The following is a 16660-nucleotide window of genomic DNA, read 5'->3' on the forward strand; positions in this document are numbered from 1 at the left end:
CAAGCAGTCAATGCGGCACAGGTGAAAATTTGAAGGCATGCGCCCATACTACTGGCTAAGGATGCTGCAAGGAACTTCTGAGAATGCGCATAAATTCATGTAAACACAGCCAATATGGTTACAACGCAAAAAAAAAAGCTATATGTTTGTGGCTTCAATCCACCAACATTGAAGCATGCTTCGACAGGACGGCAAGCAGACGTCGAGTAGACGACCCGGGACGAATGAACACATTGAGGGGCATTCGGCCTTCCTATTGGCTAATTAGTCCGGCAGCTTCCACAGCGCCACAACTGGCTACTGAGAAAGCGCTGCTCTGAGCGCGCTGCAGATCTAATTAAGCGGAGCGATTGCTTTGACTTTTTGTGAATAATCAAACGCGCTGCGCATCTCTATAGAGCTAACACTCCACTAGAGATCCGCGCATGCGCCGTAAATAGATTGATAGCATGACAGTGCGGGTGGTGCCGGCCGTACGAGCGTGTCTCCAGTGTCTGATAGTTGCTATCGGAATAAAAATTTGTCTTTACTTCTATGTGCATTTATTACTCCGTGAATCGCGTACGCATTGTGTTATTAACGTCGCTTCTGGCGCCATGGTGCGGCATCTCCTACCCCGGTGGTGGCGTTTTCCGCCCCGTTACCGCTGAAATTGAAAGGCTGGGAATCCCCTTCGTTCGTCTCGGGCGTAAGCAGCGGCACTGCGACGTCAGTGGCGGACCTGGAGTCCGATTGCGCCACTGGTGAGCGTGCGGCAGACTGCCCCGTCAGTGCGCCGTTCTGCAGAGTGGTGAGCACCACGACAGCCACGGTGGAGGAGACCACGATGAACACGACGACAGCCGCCGGAATAAGTTTCATGTAGGGCTGCGCGAGATGACACAGCAGAACGCGGAATTAAACACTAATGCACGCAGAGTGGTTTATAGAGCAGACGGGGCAAGAGGTCGACCCTGTCAACTTCTCTCTCTACTGAATATTTTCCTGTGCTGATTTCTGAGAAGTACGAACAGGCCGCACAAGCAATGCGAGCGACTTGTCGAAGCCACAGTCACGAACGAAAACCAAACAAACCCAAAGAATAGAAGCTCGGACAACTCGGGCGCATCGCTCACAACACTTACAACGCCACAATGGTACACTCAGAATCCATTGTGAGTGCAGCGCCCGTGGTGTCCGGTCTCCTGTTCTTCACGGCCCGTTTTATAATTCGTTAACATTAAGATTATCTAATTGAAAAAAGTGTGGCAAGCCTGTCCCATTGGTAGAAACATCGCCTGTATTCATGAACTTGGAGTTGCCTTCCAGCTTCTTGCCCGAACGACGGTCGCATTTTTCCTTGATCTCAATGAACGTACGGACAATGAGGACTGTGTGGCAGTCGAACACAGGCGTGTAGCTGTTGGTGATCTGGCTGGGATGATTCAGAACAATAACTTAGGCGGTGAACTCCTCCGTTAACTTGCGCGGGGTGTCCTTTGAGTCTCCGCACACATGGCCTCGGGGGAGATCTTTCACAGACGTGTTTTTCTCGTTGGAGCCGACGTTGTCACAGGGCATGCCTTCGACGAGGGCCTCGCGGTTCATCTCCACGGACTTGACCTCAGCGGTCAGGTTGGCAGGGGCACAGGTGACGGCCATACCGGGCTTGAGAACACTGGTTTCCACACGGCCGAGGAACACCGTGCCAATGTCACGACTCTTGTAGACGTCAAGCAAGGGAAGTCGGAGGGGCTTGTCCGTGGCCCGGGTCGGGGGAGCCGTCGCGTCGAGAACCTGAAGAAGGGTCTTTTCCTCAGACTTGTCAGGCTTGCGTTCAATAGACCAGCCCTTGTACCAAGGTGTGTTCTGGCTAGGCTCGATCATGTTTACACCGTTCCAGCCAGCAATGAGCACAAACGGAACAATAGCAGGGTTGCATTCAATCTTCTGGATGTAGGCATACACTTCCTTCTGGATTTCCTCGAAATAGCTCTGAGAGAATGTTGGCTCGGGGATATCCATCTTGTTCACGCCGACAATCATTTGCTTCACGCCAAGGATGTAAACCAGCAGGGCGTGCTCTCGGGTCTGGCCGTTCTTAGAGATATCAGCCTCCAACTTGCGAGACCCAGCTTGCACTATTTCTTCATGACGTTCATGCTAATCTTGACCGTAACATACCAACAGACGTCATATTTTTGGATTACGCGAAAGCGTTTGACAAAATAGCTCATCAACGCCTATTACCAAAACTTTCTAGTTTGAATTTGCATCCTGATATCCTAAAATGGCTTGGGCATTTTTTAACTAAACGCTCACACTATGTCTCATTTAATAACCACGCTTCAAACATTACACTCGTCACATCAGGTGTACCACAGGGGTCCGTCCTTGGCCCCCCTTTTTTTTCTTACTTTACATTAACGACTTACCCTTGCATGTGTCCTGCCATATCTGTATGTTTCCCGATGACTGCGTTATTGGCCGCCTAGTCAATACCATCACTGACCAAATAACTCTTCAATCTGACCTTAACCGCGTACAAGAATGCTGCGATGTTTGGCTGATGACACTCAGCTCCAATAAATGCAAACTTGTCTCATTTACCCATCGTCATCATCCTCTTCACTTTTCTTATCGGATTGGTGACGTCACCGTGGAATCAGTGGAATTCTACAAATAGCTAGGTATCTCCTTGACTAATGATCTAACCTGGAATGCGCATGTTACTAATGTTTTTTCATCGGCTAACAAAACATTGGGATTTCTAAGACGTCACTTTCGCCTCGCTCCATTGCATGTAAAACTGTTAGCCTATAGATAATTGGTAAGAACGAACCTCGAATACACATCTGCCATCTGGGATCCGCATCAAGCATAGCTCGCCAGTGCCCTCGAGGCAGTTCAAAATCGCGCCACCAGGTATATTCATTACACATACTCTTACAACGTCAGCATATGATCTTTGCAAAAAGAATCTTCCTTATCGCGTCTATGCCTTCGTCGCGGCATTGCCACCCTTTCCCTCTTCAACAGGTTCTTCTATTCGACGCTTAATCGACCACCATACATAGTTCCTCCAACACGCTGGCGACGACGCATTGGCCATCCCCAGCAGGTAGCGCAACTACATTCACGCACAAATACACTTTCAACCTCATTTTCCTACCGAGCATCTAAAGACTGGAATGGCCTTCCTCATCAAATCGCTGCCATCACCTGCTCTTTACAATTTGTTCAAGATGTAACAACTTTTTATCTGCAGAATTGAATGCGTTATAAAACTTGTTTTTATATGTTGTATTCCCACCCCTTATGTAATTCCCCTACTATGGGGTCTTTAAGGAAATAAAATAAAATGAAACTCGCCGGTACCGGCAGCCACAGTCAGCGCAGCACAGTCAGCCTGCGATGTTCCAGTGACCATGTTTTTTGATGAAATCACGATGTCCGGCACCATCAATGACATTTACGTAGTACTTGAGCGTCTCGAACTTCCAGAGGGTGATATCGATAGTGATGCAACGCTCACACTCGGCCTTCAACTTGTCCAACACCTGCACATACTCCAAGGAACCCTTGCCATCTCCTGGGCTTCTTTCTTGAACTTCTTAATGGTACGCTTATCCATGCCACCGCATTTGTGGATCAATTGTCCGGTAGTCGTAGACTGTTCGAAATCGACGTAGGCGATGACGACGATGTTAATGTGGATATTTTCCTTCTCCATAGTCGCGGGGTTTGGGCGTGCCTGTCAACACAACATTATGATCATCTAATTGCACAAAACAGTGTCCGAAGCCAGTCCCAGTCATGTGGCAGAGGTAGAAAGGGGATGGGAGAGCTTAGAAGAGCTTGCACGTGTGTATTTGTATGTGTATATGTGTATATACATATACATATACATATATACAGTCATCACCTCACCAGAGCAGGATTGCCAACCCTGCTGCAGCACTTGGCCACAACTTCCTATATAACCATAGCAATCAAACCCCGGCCCTGAGCCCCCAGCAGCTGCGAAGAAACTGACCATGGCCGCGGTCATACCTGTGACGCAGCAGAGGCTGCTGGGAATCTCTGGATCCGGACAGGCAGCCATTGGAAGCTGAACCTGGCAACTTTTAATGCTAGAACGTTATGTAGTGAGTCGTGTCAAGCAATGCAATTAGAGGAATTGGGAGGCACTAAATGAGATATAATATGGCTCAGTGAGGTCAGGAGGACAAAGGAAGCAGATACAGTGCTAAAAACGGGCACGTCCTGTGCTACTGGTGCTTAGCGGAGAGACAAGAACTAGGAGTCGGATTCCTGAATAACCAAAATATAACTCACATACAGGAATTCTATAGTATTAACGAGAAGGTGGCAGGTCTTGTTGTGAAACTTAATAAGAGGTACAAATTGAGTTATTAAGATCTTGATGAGGGCTAATTGGTTCATACTTAGAACTGACGTTAAACACAACTGGTGTGCAACTGGTGTGCAACTGGTGTGCTCATGCCTATGCTGAAAAAGGTATGAATGTCCGGTGAATTTTCAAGAAATTTCCAGTTGGCAGTCAGCGCTTGTCTGTGGTATTCGTTTCCTTGTGTCCTCCTCTTTCTCGCGCTGTTTAACCTCAGTTCTACAAATTGAAGATCGTACTGCTCTACGCGCCTACATCTAGCCATGATAACCAACAAGTCGAAAGCTTCTATGAAGACGTGGAATCAGCGATGGGTAAAGTCAAAAGAAAATATACTATACTGATGGGCGACTGCAATGTCAGGGTAGGCAAGAAGCAGGCTGGAGACAAGTCAGAGGGGGAATATGGCATTGGTTCTAGGAATAGCAGGGGAGAGTTATTCGCAGAGCTTGCAGAACGAAATAATATGCGGACAACGAATACCTTCTTCCGCAAGCGGGATAGACGAAAGTGGACATGGAGGCGCCCGAATGGCGAGACTACAAATGAAATAGACTTCATACTCTGCACTAGCCCTGACATCATACAATATGTGGTCGTGCTCGGCAAGGTGCGATGCAGTGACCATAGGATGGTAAGAACTTCAATTAGCCTACACGTGAGGAGGGAACGGCAGAAACTTGTACACAAGAAGCTGATCAATGAGTTAGCGGTAAGAGGAAAAATAAATGAATTCCGGATCAAGCTACAGAACAGCTATTCAGCTTTAACTCAGGAAGAGGACCTTAGTGTTGAAGCAATGAACGACAATCTTATGGGCATAATTAAGGAGTGTGCAATAGACGCCGACGGATACCAGTAAGCTATCGCAGGAGACGAAAGATCTGATTAAGAAACGCCAATGTATGAAAGCCTCTAACCCTACAGCTAGAATAGAAATGGCAGAACTTTCGAAGTTGATCAACAAGCGCAAGACAGCTGACATAAGGAAGTAAAATATGGATAGAATTGAAGATGCTCTGAGGAACGGAGGAAGCCTAAAAGCAGTGAAAAAGAAGCTAGGAATAGGCAGGAATCAGATGTATGCGTTAAGAGACAAAGCCCGAAATAGCATTACTAATACGGATAAGATAGTTCAAGTGGCTGAGTAGTTCTATAGAGATTTATACAGTAAAGGAAGAGGAAATAGTCTAGAGAAATTTGACATCCCACAAATAACGCCGGAAGAAGTAAAGAAAGGCTTGGGAGCTAATCAAAGGGGGAAGGCAGCTGGGGAGGATCAAGTATCAGCAGATTTGATGAAGAATGGTGAGCAGATTGTTCTAGAAAAACTAGCCACCCTGTATACGCAATGCATCATGACCTTGAGCGTACCGAAATCTTGGAAGAATCCCAACATAATCTTAATGCTTAAGAAAGGGGACGCCTGGGACTTGAATAATTAGAGAGTGATCAGCTTACTGTCCGTTGCCTACAAGGTATTTACTAAGGTAATCGCAAATAGAATCAGGAACATCTTAGATCTGTCAACCAAAGGACCAGGCCGGATTTTGTAAAGGCTGCTCAACAATAGAGCATATTCACACTATCAATCAGGTGACAGAGAAATGTGCGGAATATAACCAACCCTTATATATAGCTTTCATTGATTACGAGAAAGCGTTTGATTCAGTCAGAACCTCAGCTGTCATGGGGGCATTACGGAATCAGGGTGTAGACGAGCCGTATGTAAAAATACTGAAAGATATTTACAGGAGCTCCACAGGCACCGTAGTCCTCCATAAAGACAGCAACAAAATCCCAATAAAGAAGGGCGTCACGCATGGAGATACGATCTCTGCAATGTTATTCACAGCGTGTTTACAGGAGGTATTCAGAGACCTGGATTGAGAAGAATTGGGGATAAAAGTTAACGGAGAATAGCTTAGTAACTTGATATTCACTGATGATATTGCCTTGCTTAGTAACTCAAGGAACCAATTTCAATGCATGCTCATTGACCTGGACAGGCAAAGTAGAAGGGTGGGTCTAAAAATTAATCTGCGGAAAACCAATGTAATGTTTAATAGTCTCGGAAGAGAACAGCAGTTTACGATAGGTAGCGGGGCAATGGAAGTGGTAAGGGAATAAATCTACTTAAGGCAGGTAGCGACAACGCATCCAGATGATGAGACTGAAATCAGAAGAATATGAACGGGCTTGGGTGCGTTTGGCAGAGATTCTTAGATCGTGAACAGCAGCTTGCCATTATCCCTCAAGAGAAGAGTGTATTAGAGTTCTGTCTTACCAGTACTCACCTACGGGGCATAAACCTGGGGGCTTACGAAACGGGTTATACTTAAATTGAGAACGACGCAACGAGCTATGGAAAGGAGAATGATCGGTGTAACGTTATGGGATAAGAAAAGAGCCGATTGGGTGAGGGAACCAACGCGAGTTAATGACATCTTAGTTGAAACTAAGAAAAAGAAATGGGCATGGGCAGGGCCTGTAATGAGGAGGGAAGATAACGGATGGTAATTAAGGGTTACGGACTGGATGTCAAGAGAAGGCATGCGTAGCAGGGGGCGGAAAGTTAAGTGGGCGGATGAGATTAAGAAGTTTGCAGGGACAACATGGCCACAACTAGCACATGACAGTAGTTGGAGAAGTATGGGAGAGGCCTTTGCCCTACAGTGCGCATAGCCAGGGTGATGATGATGATGATGATGATGATACATAGTCATAAAAAGCCTGCGAAGAAAGACACTAAGCATAGCATTTCACTTACACGTGACGCCTGCTGTAGAAAGAATGTTTCACATCCGCCGCGAAGGCTTGTGAGTGGTGGCGCTTCCTAAGACTCCCATGGTTATTTCTCGTAGATAAGTATAAATAGCCCAGAAATTAGATGGGAAAATGGCGCCGCGGTAGCTCATTTGGTGAGAGCATCACATGCGTAATCGAAGACGTTGGTTCGTATGCCGCCTGTGGCTAGTTTATTCATCCAGTTTCACTTCCATTAATTTATCATATCTTTGATTGAGTACCTAATGCACAAGTAATTTCCCATATGCTGTCCTTTGTGTCTTTGTTGGCTTCTGATGATATTACTAACGACGATCTGGCCTCTCTGTTTCCTACGTTCTCGCTCATTGTATATTGACAACCCTGGGGCTGTTCAGTGGGCTATCTTTGCTGTATAGCGATGACTTCGCACCGTTGATATCTGGAAAACTTCATTGACTGTTTTCTAGGAGACGCTCTAAGTAGTGCGTAATAAATTGCTTCTATAAGAACACAGCCCTGGTGGCGTCTATGATGGAGCAAGTTCCAAAATTAACTACCTGGAGGGATGTTGTAATATACCGATGCGAGTATGATCCCTCTGCTTGCATGCGAGGACAGTAAACATGCTTCAATTAAAGCATTAAAACTTTCGAATATGAAGGGAAACACAAAAGAAGCCGTGACGTCACTGAAGTCATGCTTGCTCCAATGCACTGTTTCTAGCAGAAAATGTAATAGGTAAAACAACCACACTGCGCTAACAGAGGCACCCTGTGACTTTTTCCGTATCTTAAATCACAGCTGGCATTTCATTATAGTACTGTGAACTATAATATTCATATATATATATATATATATCGGTGCTTCCGCACTCGTAATATCACTATTGCACCTTCATCGGCTGCGATATCCAACGATCTCTGATTTACTTGTGCCAGCATTGCGTTTGATAAGATTTTGCGACTCGGCTACGTTGTATGTAGTGTATAAATTCGACACCCAGTGCTTACGTGTCTTCTTGGAACACCGGACAATGAAACTTGTGGTCTTTGTGCCATCGCGATCATTACGGGAGAGAACGCATGATTATCAATCCAGGAAAGGCATATTGTCGATTCTTACTACAGCGAAGTTCTTTACTTCTAGCCCCCGTACATAGGTGCCGGCTATAGGGGAGGGAACTCCGGGGCCCCAGCCCCCTCGGAAGTATTCCAAGAGCCCCCCTCCCCCTGCACGGCGATGCCACAACCCACACTTCCCCCGCCCATAGAGCGTCATGAGTGGTGTTGTTTATGCCCACCGTTTTACGTTATTTAGGTGCTGCCTCTAGCATTTCCCTTAAAAGTTTATTACAGCGGCCAGCTTATTGCATCATTGTCGGCGCGGACATGCACAGCCTTTAATTCATACTTTCATTTTATTTCTACAAATCCTGACAAAAATTTGCAGCACGCTTAGCCTCCGCCTTTAAGAGTGGAACGCGATGGCAGTGAAAGATCCCTGACTGCTTCTCATGCTTCGCGGCAACTGCAGCTTATGTAACCGCAACGTTTTCCTGGAAACGCTGTCGGCAAAAGTTGTGACAAAAACGAACTTGATAGTTCTTTTTTTTTTTTGCCAGCGCCCACAGCGGGCGCCGCGGAAGCGCCGATGCGAGGAACTGTTGTGAAGAACCGAGTGGGGCGCGCTGCTCGCACCAAGACAGACCACCAACGGCGGCTGGAAAAGGACATTGTGTTTGAGTTTCCGCGTAACAGAATTATGTTTTCTCGCCTATTCAAATTACAATCCCACGTTATCATGTGTGGAGGTTGTGAGTAAGTTGTACTTTACTAATTTTAGGAAGCATTTTACTTTGAGAAATTGCATTAATTCCTTAACGCCCCTGCACCCCACGGAGGGCCTGCGGGATCGGAATGCGTGGTTTGGGACGAATTTGCTGATATGGACAACATCGACGATGTCGACGTCGAATTCTCTGCGACTCGGGAACCATAACGCAGTCACATTTATAACAGGTCAAGCCATTGGAAGCTGAACCTGGCAACTTTTAATGCTAGAACGTTATGTAGTGAGTCGTGTCAAGCAATGCAATTAGAGGAATTGGGAGGCACTAAATGAGATATAATATGGCTCAGTGAGGTCAGGAGGACAAAGGAAGCAGATACAGTGCTAAAAACGGGCACGTCCTGTGCTACTGGTGCTTAGCGGAGAGACAAGAACTAGGAGTCGGATTCCTGAATAACCAAAATATAACTCACATACAGGAATTCTATAGTATTAACGAGAAGGTGGCAGGTCTTGTTGTGAAACTTAATAAGAGGTACAAATTGAGTTATTAAGATCTTGATGAGGGCTAATTGGTTCATACTTAGAACTGACGTTAAACACAACTGGTGTGCAACTGGTGTGCAACTGGTGTGCTCATGCCTATGCTGAAAAAGGTATGAATGTCCGGTGAATTTTCAAGAAATTTCCAGTTGGCAGTCAGCGTTTGTCTGTGGTATTCGTTTCCTTGTGTCCTCCTCTTTCTCGCGCTGTTTAACCTCAGTTCTACAAATTGAAGATCGTACTGCTCTACGCGCCTACATCTAGCCATGATAACCAACAAGTCGAAAGCTTCTATGAAGACGTGGAATCAGCGATGGGTAAAGTCAAAAGAAAATATACTATACTGATGGGCGACTGCAATGTCAGGGTAGGCAAGAAGCAGGCTGGAGACAAGTCAGAGGGGGAATATGGCATTGGTTCTAGGAATAGCAGGGGAGAGTTATTCGCAGAGCTTGCAGAACGAAATAATATGCGGACAACGAATACCTTCTTCCGCAAGCGGGATAGACGAAAGTGGACATGGAGGCGCCCGAATGGCGAGACTACAAATGAAATAGACTTCATACTCTGCACTAGCCCTGACATCATACAATATGTGGTCGTGCTCGGCAAGGTGCGATGCAGTGACCATAGGATGGTAAGAACTTCAATTAGCCTACACGTGAGGAGGGAACGGCAGAAACTTGTACACAAGAAACTGATCAATGAGTTAGCGGTAAGAGGAAAAATAAATGAATTCCGGATCAAGCTACAGAACAGCTATTCAGCTTTAACTCAGGAAGAGGACCTTAGTGTTGAAGCAATGAACGACAATCTTATGGGCATAATTAAGGAGTGTGCAATAGACGCCGACGGATACCAGTAAGCTATCGCAGGAGACGAAAGATCTGATTAAGAAACGCCAATGTATGAAAGCCTCTAACCCTACAGCTAGAATAGAAATGGCAGAACTTTCGAAGTTGATCAACAAGCGCAAGACAGCTGACATAAGGAAGTAAAATATGGATAGAATTGAAGATGCTCTGAGGAACGGAGGAAGCCTAAAAGCAGTGAAAAAGAAGCTAGGAATAGGCAGGAATCAGATGTATGCGTTAAGAGACAAAGCCCGAAATAGCATTACTAATACGGATAAGATAGTTCAAGTGGCTGAGTAGTTCTATAGAGATTTATACAGTAAAGGAAGAGGAAATAGTCTAGAGAAATTTGACATCCCACAAATAACGCCGGAAGAAGTAAAGAAAGGCTTGGGAGCTAATCAAAGGGGGAAGGCAGCTGGGGAGGATCAAGTATCAGCAGATTTGATGAAGAATGGTGAGCAGATTGTTCTAGAAAAACTAGCCACCCTGTATACGCAATGCATCATGACCTTGAGCGTACCGAAATCTTGGAAGAATCCCAACATAATCTTAATGCTTAAGAAAGGGGACGCCTGGGACTTGAATAATTAGAGAGTGATCAGCTTACTGTCCGTTGCCTACAAGGTATTTACTAAGGTAATCGCAAATAGAATCAGGAACATCTTAGATCTGTCAACCAAAGGACCAGGCCGGATTTTGTAAAGGCTGCTCAACAATAGAGCATATTCACACTATCAATCAGGTGACAGAGAAATGTGCGGAATATAACCAACCCTTATATATAGCTTTCATTGATTACGAGAAAGCGTTTGATTCAGTCAGAACCTCAGCTGTCATGGGGGCATTACGGAATCAGGGTGTAGACGAGCCGTATGTAAAAATACTGAAAGATATTTACAGGAGCTCCACAGGCACCGTAGTCCTCCATAAAGACAGCAACAAAATCCCAATAAAGAAGGGCGTCACGCATGGAGATACGATCTCTGCAATGTTATTCACAGCGTGTTTACAGGAGGTATTCAGAGACCTGGATTGAGAAGAATTGGGGATAAAAGTTAACGGAGAATACCTTAGTAACTTGATATTCACTGATGATATTGCCTTGCTTAGTAACTCAAGGAACCAATTTCAATGCATGCTCATTGACCTGGACAGGCAAAGTAGAAGGGTGGGTCTAAAAATTAATCTGCGGAAAACCAATGTAATGTTTAATAGTCTCGGAAGAGAACAGCAGTTTACGATAGGTAGCGGGGCAATGGAAGTGGTAAGGGAATAAATCTACTTAAGGCAGGTAGCGACAACGCATCCAGATGATGAGACTGAAATCAGAAGAATATGAACGGGCTTGGGTGCGTTTGGCAGAGATTCTTAGATCGTGAACAGCAGCTTGCCATTATCCCTCAAGAGAAGAGTGTATTAGAGTTCTGTCTTACCAGTACTCACCTACGGGGCATAAACCTGGGGGCTTACGAAACGGGTTATACTTAAATTGAGAACGACGCAACGAGCTATGGAAAGGAGAATGATCGGTGTAACGTTATGGGATAAGAAAAGAGCCGATTGGGTGAGGGAACCAACGCGAGTTAATGACATCTTAGTTGAAACTAAGAAAAAGAAATGGGCATGGGCAGGGCCTGTAATGAGGAGGGAAGATAACGGATGGTAATTAAGGGTTACGGACTGGATGTCAAGAGAAGGCATGCGTAGCAGGGGGCGGAAAGTTAAGTGGGCGGATGAGATTAAGAAGTTTGCAGGGACAACATGGCCACAACTAGCACATGACAGTAGTTGGAGAAGTATGGGAGAGGCCTTTGCCCTACAGTGCGCATAGCCAGGGTGATGATGATGATGATGATGATGATACATAGTCATAAAAAGCCTGCGAAGAAAGACACTAAGCATAGCATTTCACTTACACGTGACGCCTGCTGTAGAAAGAATGTTTCACATCCGCCGCGAAGGCTTGTGAGTGGTGGCGCTTCCTAAGACTCCCATGGTTATTTCTCGTAGATAAGTATAAATAGCCCAGAAATTAGATGGGAAAATGGCGCCGCGGTAGCTCATTTGGTGAGAGCATCACATGCGTAATCGAAGACGTTGGTTCGTATGCCGCCTGTGGCTAGTTTATTCATCCAGTTTCACTTCCATTAATTTATCATATCTTTGATTGAGTACCTAATGCACAAGTAATTTCCCATATGCTGTCCTTTGTGTCTTTGTTGGCTTCTGATGATATTACTAACGACGATCTGGCCTCTCTGTTTCCTACGTTCTCGCTCATTGTATATTGACAACCCTGGGGCTGTTCAGTGGGCTATCTTTGCTGTATAGCGATGACTTCGCACCGTTGATATCTGGAAAACTTCATTGACTGTTTTCTAGGAGACGCTCTAAGTAGTGCGTAATAAATTGCTTCTATAAGAACACAGCCCTGGTGGCGTCTATGATGGAGCAAGTTCCAAAATTAACTACCTGGAGGGATGTTGTAATATACCGATGCGAGTATGATCCCTCTGCTTGCATGCGAGGACAGTAAACATGCTTCAATTAAAGCATTAAAACTTTCGAATATGAAGGGAAACACAAAAGAAGCCGTGACGTCACTGAAGTCATGCTTGCTCCAATGCACTGTTTCTAGCAGAAAATGTAATAGGTAAAACAACCACACTGCGCTGACAGAGGCACCCTGTGACTTTTTCCGTATCTTAAATCACAGCTGGCATTTCATTATAGTACTGTGAACTATAATATTCATATATATATATATATATCGGTGCTTCCGCACTCGTAATATCACTATTGCACCTTCATCGGCTGCGATATCCAACGATCTCTGATTTACTTGTGCCAGCATTGCGTTTGATAAGATTTTGCGACTCGGCTACGTTGTATGTAGTGTATAAATTCGACACCCAGTGCTTACGTGTCTTCTTGGAACACCGGACAATGAAACTTGTGGTCTTTGTGCCATCGCGATCATTACGGGAGAGAACGCATGATTATCAATCCAGGAAAGGCATATTGTCGATTCTTACTACAGCGAAGTTCTTTACTTCTAGCCCCCGTACATAGGTGCCGGCTATAGGGGAGGGAACTCCGGGGCCCCAGCCCCCTCGGAAGTATTCCAAGAGCCCCCCTCCCCCTGCACGGCGATGCCACAACCCACACTTCCCCCGCCCATAGAGCGTCATGAGTGGTGTTGTTTATGCCCACCGTTTTACGTTATTTAGGTGCTGCCTCTAGCATTTCCCTTAAAAGTTTATTACAGCGGCCAGCTTATTGCATCATTGTCGGCGCGGACATGCACAGCCTTTAATTCATACTTTCATTTTATTTCTACAAATCCTGACAAAAATTTGCAGCACGCTTAGCCTCCGCCTTTAAGAGTGGAACGCGATGGCAGTGAAAGATCCCTGACTGCTTCTCATGCTTCGCGGCAACTGCAGCTTATGTAACCGCAACGTTTTCCTGGAAACGCTGTCGGCAAAAGTTGTGACAAAAACGAACTTGATAGTTCTTTTTTTTTTTTCCAGCGCCCACAGCGGGCGCCGCGGAAGCGCCGATGCGAGGAACTGTTGTGAAGAACCGAGTGGGGCGCGCTGCTCGCACCAAGACAGACCTCCAACGGCGGCTGGAAAAGGACATTGTGTTTGAGTTTCCGCGTAACAGAATTATGTTTTCTCGCCTATTCAAATTACAATCCCACGTTATCATGTGTGGAGGTTGTGAGTAAGTTGTACTTTACTAATTTTAGGAAGCATTTTACTTTGAGAAATTGCATTAATTCCTTAACGCCCCTGCACCCCACGGAGGGCCTGCGGGATCGGAATGCGTGGTTTGGGACGAATTTGCTGATATGGACAACATCGACGATGTCGACGTCGAATTCTCTGCGACTCGGGAACCATAACGCAGTCGCATTTATAACAGGTCAAGCGCATTACAAGCAACAGCAGCAGCACTTCATACGTATTTTCTTACTTCAACATTTTTCAAATTTCCACTGCAAATACCATTCACAAACACAATATGTATAAATGTATACAGAGTACAAACTTTATTATATATATTCAAGAGAAGGAGCCAACTACCAAAGAGACAACTAACAAATATTTCTAATGGCACGGATAGCCTAGGCCTAGAGAATGAATATGTAGCTGTATGGTCATCTCGTTTCAAATGACCTTACGCGCTTTTTTGATACTGCAAAAAAAAAAGAAGGAAACCGGCAGATTTCAGTGACCCGTTCTGTGGAGTCCTTAAACAATGAATTGTGAAAGAGACGTGAAAGATATATGTCTCAGTTCTGTTTCTCTTCCCAGTAGGCAATGCTATGGCCTCATGAACAAATAATCTTCTAATAACTTGAATTTTTTAGGGATGGAAACATATATATATATATATAGCTCCCTCAGTAACCTAAATGAGACCGAGCCGGATTCACGCGAAATCAGAATCAATAGCTTTAATCCGTGGCAGCGCTTATACCGGGACTCATGGTACAAAAATTATTACAGGCTGCAGTTCCGCCGGAAAGGTGAAGAAGGATTAATGATAATCGTCATAGTCATCCTCATCATCATCAGCCTATTTTTGTCCACTGCACGACGAAGGTCTGCACCTCGAGCAAATAAAGTTTTTCAACCATTTCATCTCCAATTATCCCTGTTTTGTACCAACCGATTCCATATAGCGCCTGCGAATTAGCTAATTTCATGGCCTCACCTAGCCTTCAGCCCTCCTCGACTGCGCCTTCCAACTTGACGGGCAATACCGACAGCACTGACAGCCAAAAAGAACTCCAACTGAGAAGCAATCTTGTTCTGTGCGCTGACTCCGATCATGCTCAACAGCGAATTTTCTCGCGCAGCGTACTTTCGCGCGTCGCTACTAGATGGCGAGAGCAGGGGATTATCGTGCGGGCTTACGCCGGGTTTCTCACGCGTGGCAGAAAAAAAGTCAAATGGCCTTGTCCATGAAAGGCTCGTCAAGATCGCGACAAAGAAGTGCGGCCCTTATTCGAGTCTATACACTAGTTATATCGGCAATATCGATTGCAGTAAAAATTCGCTTACTAATTAAATTAACAAGTATAGTTCAGTGCACGGGCCGTGCCAACCTGTAGATATATCACTGGATGAGCACGAGCACTCACTTCCACAACGCTGGCATTAGAAGAACGCCGGCAGCACGAGCAAGCGGATGTGACATCCGCGCAATGCACCGCGACTCCACAAAGTAGTTTCATCATCATTATCTGCCTATATTTATGTCTACTATAAGACGGCCTCTTTCAGCGATCTCCAATTACTCCTCTCTCTTAGACTATGCAAACTGCAACACTTAGGCGCGGGAAGCCAGCCCGGGAAGGAAGACAACGCGCATGAAGTTATCGGCCATTCCTGCTCGCTCTTCATCAGTGCACACATCACTGATTACCAACAATTAGATGCGGCCCACAGGCCCCGTGAGCGTCATTTGCGCGCAGTCATCCACAGCTAAGATGAGAAGATGCGCGCTCTTCTTCGTAAGCGCGCGTGCTTGATCACGTCACCTCCAACTAAATCAAATATTGAGCACGTGCGAATTGGGAAGATAATGCCCAACAAGCCGCCATCCTTCTGGGGTCACTGTTTTACGTGCTTTTTCTCGCAGCCACGATGTATGGGTTGCTCATTCATATGGCTTTTGGACTTTATACGGAACATTATGGCTATGACGAGAAGTAAAACGATAAATAGAAAACATGCCTCGAGCTCGCTTCTAATGAGGCTGCGCATGTTGCAATGTGCACCGGCTAGAAACGCAGCACGAGTCCGAATGACAAAGCCAACAGTGGGCACCTCTCTTATGGGTACGTTGAGAAGGAAGCGCATTTTACACCGTTTAAGCACCAGCGGAAACATAACACTCTAGGTGTGTGGGGAGATCGCGAACGCAAAGTCCAGCCCGCTCAAACCAGTTCAGATTACTTCCAAAATTAAGCGCACGACCCACCTATACAGTACTCTTCAGGCGCGCGGACAGCCAAGCGCAGTCACTATAAACTAGGATAAAACGCGTGCTTAACCGTCTGATTCGGCGTAACTGACTGATTCGGAAATTTGTCCGTTGTCTTTCTAAGGGAGGGGTGCGCCTTCAGGAACGTTCTGTGCCGAAAATTGTTGATGCAAGAAAGAAGTTCAGGGCTATCGCATAACTAGTTATGCGATATCACGGGCAAGAGCTCTTACCCGTTCTGTACTAGGGCGCCAGTTTTACCGAGAGTGCTCCTTATACAATAAAGCATACATGATGTACTCAGTTGAAAAAG

At 45.6% G+C, this 16660-nt stretch overlaps 1 protein-coding gene and 1 pseudogene across 1 annotated transcript in view; both read right to left on the reverse strand.

Annotated features, from left to right (window-relative positions):
- Nucleotides 1-546: 546 nt before the first annotated feature.
- The window catches only part of LOC129380176 (uncharacterized), a 49187-nt gene continuing 33073 nt past the window's right edge, over nt 547-16660 (reverse strand). Inside the window, exon 3 of the mRNA XM_055070140.2 lies at nt 547-867. Coding sequence (XP_054926115.1) covers nt 577-867 — 291 coding nt within the window. The 3' untranslated portion in view covers nt 547-576. The remainder of the gene's footprint in view (nt 868-16660) is intronic.
- Nucleotides 1438-3712, reverse strand: LOC126529860 (elongation factor 1-alpha 2-like; annotated as a pseudogene).

Source organism: Dermacentor andersoni, chromosome 5 (assembly GCF_023375885.2).
Source record: "Dermacentor andersoni chromosome 5, qqDerAnde1_hic_scaffold, whole genome shotgun sequence".
Lineage (NCBI taxonomy): Eukaryota > Metazoa > Arthropoda > Arachnida > Ixodida > Ixodidae > Dermacentor > Dermacentor andersoni.